Below are 8,266 nucleotides of genomic sequence, written 5' to 3' on the forward strand. Positions count from 1 at the left end.
GGAGTCTAACCCCTCCTCTCTTTAGAGAAGGTATAGCACCATATCAGCTGATCACAGCCTGAGTAACATACTGACATCTACAGGAAGTGATGTCATCAATGGGCATGATTATGTCACACTTGACATGATGATCTCCGACTGTCAAACAGGTTCTTTAGGGTTCACCTGTAGTTTTACGTTCATTAAATAAGTGTAATCTATAACACAATGACTTCGTTTCTTGTTGTTTGATGGGGATTCATTATCTTTGATGGGGATTTTCTGTGCTTAGTGATTTCAGGTGTAGCAACTTTCAAATACTCATGTCGTCTTCAATTTGTTTCCGATTTCAATGTATGATGCATCATTTGAAAGCTTACAATCTGTAGTTTAAGCACATGTAAAAAACAGAAAAATGACTTCGCCTACAGGTAGCCCTTTTCATTGGCCTGTGTCACATATATACAAACTGTATCTAGATATGTATCTAACCCCCTCCAACCCCGAACCTGCACTCCTCTCTTCCTCTTTCTGTTCTTTCTAAGGAATGTGGAGAGTATCATAGGCACGTAGCGTAGTCTGGCATGTAAACATCAACGTTTCAACCTCCCACCTCAACTCCTAACAGTCTTACATTGAATAATGTCACTTTACTAAAGCACTTCTTGCTGATATCCTCCACTAGAATATGTTAGTCTCACCGAGAGATGTCTGATATGAGTTACCACAGTCACTGTGGCCAGCCACCAAGTTAGCATGAGCTAGCATGCTAGGGCTAACCGCAGAGTTAGCTGTCTGAGCTAGCATGCTAGGGCTAACCGCTGAGTTAGCTCTCTGAGCTAGCATGCTAGGTTATCAACCTGCTGAGGACTTGATATACAATAAAGAGAGACAGATAATAAGGCCAGACTGTATGGATGCTGATATCCTGTGACACACCCCTGTACCTGACCCTGAACATAAGCCTGACCCTGAACATAAACCTGACCCTGAACATAAACCTGACCCTGAACATAAACCTGACCTGAACCTGACCCTGAACATAAACCTGACCCTGAACATAAGCCTGACCCTGAACATAAACCTGACCCTGAACATAAACCTGACCCTGAACATTACCCTGACCCTGAACATAAGCCTGACCCTGAACATAAACCTGACCCTGAACATAAACCTGACCCTGAACATAAACCTGACCCTGAACATAAACCTGACCCTGAACATAAACCTGACCCTGAACCTGACCCTGAACATAAGCCTGACCCTGAACATAAGCCTGACCCTGAACATAAACCTGACCCTGAACATAAACCTGACCCTGAACATTACCCTGAACATAAACCTGACCTGAACCTGACCCTGAACATAAACCTGACCCTGAACATAAGCCTGACCCTGAACATAAACCTGACCTGAACCTGACCCTGAACATAAACCTGACCCTGAACATAAGCCTGACCCTGAACATAAACCTGACCTGAACCTGAACATAAACCTGACCTGAACCTGATCCTGAACATAAACCTGACCTGAACCTGACCCTGAACATAAACCTGACCTGAACCTGACCCTGAACATAAACCTGACCTGAACCTGACCCTGAACATAAGCCTGACCCTGAACATAAACCTGACCCTGAACATAAACCTGACCCTGAACATTACCCTGACCCTGAAGCTAAACCTGACCCTGAACATTACCCTGACCCTAACCCTAACCCTGAACCTAGCCGTAACCCTGACCCTAACCGTAACTGTAACCCTGACACTAACCGTAACTGTAACCCTGACACTAACCGTAACCATAACCCTGACCCTAACCGTAACCCTGACCTAACCAGTCCTGAGATAAAAACCTAAAAGACTTGTTCCCCTTCATGTGAGCCATTTCAACAGTTCCTGTTTTGATATTGAGGAGGTGACACAAAGCTGGAACCGTTGTGTGGATATGCAAAACCTAAAACTCCTCCTTCACACTTGATGGACAGCAGTACTGCTAGCCTAGCATAGCCTAGCCACAGGGTTTGGCAGGTTCAGTTAGCCTAGCCTAGCCACAGTGCTTGGCAGGTTCGGCTAGCCTAGCCTAGCCACAGTGCTTGGCCCGGTTCAGTTAGCCTAGCCTAGCCTAGCCAGAGGGGCTGGGCTGAGGTTCAACTGACCAGCTTTGGCAACACGGTCCTCTGTTGGATGTTCCCATTGGCGTCTGTCACCTGACCCAGGTTAGTCCTGATCTTGGAGGAGGCTGAGCCCGAGGTGGGCGGTAACTTAGAGACGGAGGTGGAGGTGGAGGTGGAGGTGGTGGTGGTGCTGCCGGAGCCTTCCGTGGCGGTCGACCGTTTAACAGAGCCCTTGTCTCCCCCGCCGGCGGGGGGCTTGGGCAGGCGACGCCGGAGCCACGGGTGGCGCAACGCCTGGGACGGGGTCATCCTCAGCGCCGGGTCCCACTCCAGACACAGCTTCAGGAAGTCCAGGAACAACGGGTCGTCGCACCCCTTCAGCGCCGTGGTCCAGTCCTTGCTGGCCGGCGGGCCGCGCAGCTTCCCCCGGCGGGAGCGGCCCCCGGTCAGCACCACAGAGCCGTCCGGCAGGCTGGACACCGTGCAGTAGCGGGGGTGGCCCTTGGAGCTGACAAAGTTCTTGGCCCGCTTGGAAGAGTCCAGCAGCTTCTGGCTGGGCGTGCCCAGGAGCTCCATGACGCAGGCCAGCTGGTCGCCCTCGTCCTCCCCGGGCAGGAGGGGGTAGCCGGTCAGCAGCTCGGCCAGGATGCACCCCAGGCTCCACATGTCGATGGCCGTGCCGTAGCGCGACCCCAGGATGACCTCCGGAGCCCGGTAGAACCGGGACTGGATGTAGGTGTACACCCGCTGGTGCTCGTAGCAGCTGGACCCAAAGTCAATGACCTGGAGGGAGGAGAGAAGGAAGAGAGGAGGAGGGGGGTAGGAGGAGAGGGGGAGGACATGCTGTAACACTGTTGGTGTAGCAAGGCCAGACTGTAAAACCCAGTCTTCAAATTATTAAGTTCGGGGGATCGTTTCTGCAGACCAAACAATACAATCTGTACTCTAATCCTAACCGTACTAACCCTAACCCACCCAAACCATACTAACCCTAACCCTAACACCCAGACCCTAACACCCAGAGCCTAACCCACCCTAACCCTAACCCGATCCCTTAACCCCCAGACCGTATTCAGCTGGAGACGATGTTGAGCATAACTGTAGAAAACTACATGGGCTCTGAGATTGTACAAATAAGGATATCATAAATAAAATGTATTTTTTATTATTGTTCATATTATTATTGTTGTTGATATTGGTATAGCTATTGTTTATGTTTATTTTATTTGTAAAGGGCCAATGCATATTAATGATAACAAAAAAATGTAATTGTTGTTATTATTGTTGATATTGTTGTTATTGTTGCTGCAGTAGAGCATACCTTGATGCCACTGCGGCCTTGCTGTTTCAGCAGGATGTTCTCAGGCTTCAGGTCGCAGTGGATGATGCGGTTCCTGTGCAGCGCGTCCAGACACTGCAGGATGGAGTGGCAGAACTTGCGGACCAGCGGCAAACTGAACCCCTGGAACCGGTTCTTCTTGATTAGCTCGTACAGGTTCATGCTCAGCAGTTCAAAGGTCATGCAGATGTGGTTGCGGAAGGTGAAACTCTCCAGCATGTGGATGAGGTTCATGGTGCCGTCGCGGTCCTGCTTCCTCAGGTGCTCCAGGATCCGGACCTCCTCCTGGGCCTGCCGGTGGAAACGCTTCTCGTTGCGGACCATCTTCAGCGCCACCTGCTGGTTGGTCTTGTGGTCATACGCCTTCACCACCTCAAATACAATAAAATAAAAGTTTATTGGTAACGTACAGCATCAGCAGGCATGCGGCCGCAACTGTCATAGCTCCTTAATAAACAGCAATCAAAGAAATCAACACTCTAATAATACTATTAGTAGAACAAATGATTGGGTCAGAGGTAGTGGCCGCACCTGGCCGAAGCTGCCCTTGCCGATGACCTTCAGCACCTCGTAGCGATAGGACACGTGGTCGTGGGGGACGTGGACGTACGAGCCCTGGTCATCGTCGTAGCCGCCGTTGTTGGAGCCACCGACCACGCCCGGGCGCTTCTTGGCGTTCGGACCCGTGAAGTAGATCTGAAGAAAAGGGTCAGGGGTCAGGGGTCAAGGTTGCCTAGACACCGGCTACAGTAGGTATGACAGGCACCAGCTACAGTACAGTCAGTATGAGGGGGGTCCGGGGTCAAAGTCAGGGGTCAGGGGTCAAGGTTGCCTAGTTCTGACACCGGCTACAGTACAGTCAGTATGAGTCGGGTCAGGGGTCAAGGGCAGGGGTCAGGGGTTCAGGAGGCAGGTTACCTCTGCGTAGCTGAATATCTCGTGGTGCTCGAAGGCAGTCAGCTTGGTCATGTGCTGCTTCATGGCTTGCTCCGGCGTGAGGGGGAGGAGCTTGGATGTGAGGGGGTGGGGCTTGAGTTTGCCGTCTGTCGACTTGATGGAGGTGGAGCTCCCCTGGCGACAGTGGGAGGAGTCAGGCGGCGGTAGCCCTGCCCGGCCCAGGCCGTTGGGCTGAGCTGTCAGAACCGACCGCTTGTTGATGTTGTCCTCGTACGGCTGCTGGGGGGCGTGGCCCTGTGGTGGGGGGGCGTGGTCAGTCATGGTGCCGGGCTTGGTACCTCCAACCTGGAGAGGAGGGGAGAGAGAAGATTATATAATTAATATAATAATCACATAATAATACCATTGATTAGTGCCACCTTAGCTAGGTTAGGAATTGGCTGTTTAATATGGCTTACTAGACATCGCCCCGCATCACATAACAAACTCAGCGCAGCCTAGGGTTAGGGGTTGGCTAGCCTCTCTCTGATTCTGTGTTTCTGTGTCCCTGACTCTCTGTGTGTCTCTGTGTCTCTGTCTGTCTCTCTGTGTCTCTGTGTGTGTCTGTCTCTCTGTGTCTCTCTGTGTCTCTCTGTCTCTCTCTGTGTCTCTCTGTGTCTCTCTGTGTCTCTCTGAGAGTGTCTGTGTCTCTCTGAGTCTGTCTGTGTCTCACTGAGTCTCTCTGCGTCTCTGTGTGTCTCTCTGTGTCTCTGTGTGTGTCTGTCTCTCTGTGTCTCTCTGTGTCTCTCTGTCTCTCTCTGTCTCTCTCTGTGTCTCTCTGTGTCTCTCTGTGTCTCTCTGAGAGTGTCTGTGTCTCTCTGAGTCTGTCTGTGTCTCACTGAGTCTCTCTGCGTCTCTGTGTGTCTCTCTGAGTGTGTCTGACTCTCTGTGTCTCTCTGAGCATGTTTGTAAGGTTTAGTTCTATTAGTCGATAAGAGGACTTGCATGGCAACCTCACACAGGTTCAGATCACCAGGGTTCCTGTGTGTGTGTGTGTGTGTGTGTGTGACAGCCAATGGGGGTAGTTGAGGACAGCAGATCATCAAACATCATCAGACATCCCTACTGACATCCCTATTGACATCACAACATCCCTACCGACACTCTACTCACACCGAACACATAGTCACTGTAATACCACCGTTCTCACTCTTCTAACAACACGCTATTAACACACTATTCACACGTTGCAATGTAATGTTACATGTTCTTGTGATCCTTTGATATTTTGGGTAAATCCTCTTTTAGTTGTGGTGCTCCTCACTGGTCTATACTGGTCTCTACTGGTCTCGTCATGGTGCTCCTCACTGGTCTATACTGGTCTCTACTGGTCTCGTCATGGTGCTCCTCACTGGTCTATACTGGTCTCTACTGGTCTCGTCATGGTGCTCCTCACTGGTCTATACTGGTCTCTACTGGTCTCGTCATGGTGCTCCTCACTGGTCTATACTGGTCTCTACTGGTCTAGTCATGGTGCTCCTCACTGGTCTATACTGGTCTCTACTGGTCTAGTCATGGTGCTCCTCACTGGTCTATAATGGTCTCTACTGGTCTACTGGTCTAGTCATGGTACTCCTCACTGCTCTACAGAGATGTGACAGGTGGATGTTTTGGTGCCGCTTGGTGAAGGAAGTGATTTTTTCTTCTGATATATTGTGGTTTTATATGAAGTACTTATTTGTGTATTTAACTGTGTTGTAGTCCAGTGTGTGGTTGTCAGGGGCAACCACAGGCAGGTCAGACAGAACCACTGAACTCCCTCATCTGGAAACATGGCTATGACACACACACACAGTACAAGCCTGTGACCCAACACACACACACACACACTGTACAAGCCTGTGACCCAACACACACACACACACACACACACACACACACACACAGTACAAGCCTGTGACCCAACACACCCAACACACCCACACACACACACACACACACACACACACACACACACAGTCCTGAGCAGCTGAGTCTGAGCTCCTCTGTGTCTAAATAAAGTGCCGGCTAGTCTCCTTCGCCAGCCACATTACTGAGCTAGGTACATTACCGGAACACAGAACCACGTTACTGCTTATAGCCAGGGAACATTTACATTTATACCATTTAGCAGACGCTTTTATCCAGGGTGACTTAGAGATTACAGGGACAGTCCCCCTGGAGTAACTAAGTGCCTTACTCAAGGGCACACTAGTGGTGGTGTTCCAGGGTGGGATTTGAACTCATGACCTTCTGATCACCAGTCCAACTCACTATCCACTAGGCCACCACTACCACTAAGTAAAGGACGCAGTAACTTGCTACTACGACGGTTGTACCGTGGATAAGTTATTACAATGAGTAAGGTGTACACAAAAGGGGCAGACAGCACTAATCACAACGTAAAACAAATATTGACGATGGTACTCAGTTTGGTATCGTGCTTATAAGACCATGCAGTGTTCTAATTCAAACAAAGGGCTGTACCGAAGTTAGGGATGTGTTGAGCCCATAACATTCAGCAAGAGTATCCATTTCCAGTTACTGATTTTACTTAGGCTGCGTTCGTAAATTCGCTCTGGAAATCTGATCAGCACTCATGGATGCCTCTTGTCCAATCAAATTACATGGTCCCTTTATGACGTTGAACCCAGTTGTGCGCTCTGGCGCTCTCAGAGCGAATTTTCAAACGCAGCCTTATTGTTAAGAAAATACAGGTTTAGTTGTTAGATATCACATCTTATGAATAGTCATACAACAAGTTAATATTTAGTTATAAAACACTGTTGAAAGTGTTGAAAGCACCATTAGCTATGTAGCTATAACTTAAGAATTACATAACCCAAAGGAATACATTTCTAAATCCTTCTTCACACCTCTTATAAAATCACCAGATTACATCAATAAATGCATAACCCAATAACAACAGGCATTTCCAGATGCGTAGGTGTTATTAGCTGCATACGAACATGTTGCGTAGGTCTAATGAAAGGTCATATCCATTCTCCAAACAACCAAACTGAGTCCCATGAGCTAATACAGACAGATTGTATTGTACTCAAAGAAACACACTGAAAAGGAAGTCGAATAGTTCTCAATAATCAGATTTCAGCTGAAATATGTGTATATGAGTATGTAACAGTACAGATGGTTGGAAATGTAACACAGAAAGCAAAAAACCTTCACTCTTGACTGCAGCTCTTAAACACATTACAGAAAAGACAGAATCACCAAATAGTACCAAATCTACTTCTAATACCACTGTAACAAGACTGTGTTCTGAGGGACACAACCACAAAATAATGACCTTGTGTTTTCTATTAAAGAACATTTCGTTTAAGCAACAAGACCTAACCCTATCTGAGATGACGTAGAGTAGTAGGATTATGTAGCTAACAACACTGTCACAACACTGTTACAATACTAACAACACAAAGATCACTAACATTGTCACAACACCGTCACATTACTAACAACACTCAGTTACTCCAGGGGGAATGTCCCTGTAATTCGTAATTGTAAATCGCTTTGGATTAAAAGCGTCTGATAAATGGCAAAATTAATTAATTAAAAATTAACAACACTGTCACAACACTAACACAATACTAATAACACTGTCACAACACTAACACATTACTAACAACACTGTCACAACACTAACACATTACTAACAACACTGTCACAACACTAACACAATACTAACAACACTGTTACAATACTAACAATACTAACAACACTGTTACAATACTAACAATACTGTTACAATACTAACAACACTGTTACAATACTAACAATACTAACAACACTGTTACAATACTAACAACACTGTCACAATACTAACAATACTAACAACACTGTCACAATACTAACAACACTAACAACACTGTTACAATACGAACAACACTGTTACAATACTA

General features: G+C 47.6%; 1 protein-coding gene across 1 annotated transcript in view; it reads right to left on the reverse strand.

The window, feature by feature from the left end:
* Positions 1–1,855: 1,855 nt before the first annotated feature.
* Positions 1,856–8,266, reverse strand: part of dyrk2 (dual-specificity tyrosine-(Y)-phosphorylation regulated kinase 2) — a 7,571-nt gene continuing 1,160 nt past the window's right edge. Inside the window, exons 2-5 of the mRNA XM_080537898.1 lie at positions 4,353–4,676; positions 3,966–4,130; positions 3,417–3,806; positions 1,856–2,878 (exon numbers count right to left, since the gene is read on the reverse strand). Of these exons, the coding sequence (XP_080394024.1) occupies positions 2,129–2,878; positions 3,417–3,806; positions 3,966–4,130; positions 4,353–4,652 (1,605 nt within the window). The 5' untranslated portion in view covers positions 4,653–4,676 and the 3' untranslated portion in view covers positions 1,856–2,128. The remainder of the gene's footprint in view (positions 2,879–3,416; positions 3,807–3,965; positions 4,131–4,352; positions 4,677–8,266) is intronic.

This window comes from Nansenia antarctica (genome assembly GCF_963989245.1).
Source record: "Nansenia antarctica genome assembly, chromosome: 8".
Taxonomy (NCBI): domain Eukaryota; kingdom Metazoa; phylum Chordata; class Actinopteri; order Argentiniformes; family Microstomatidae; genus Nansenia; species Nansenia antarctica.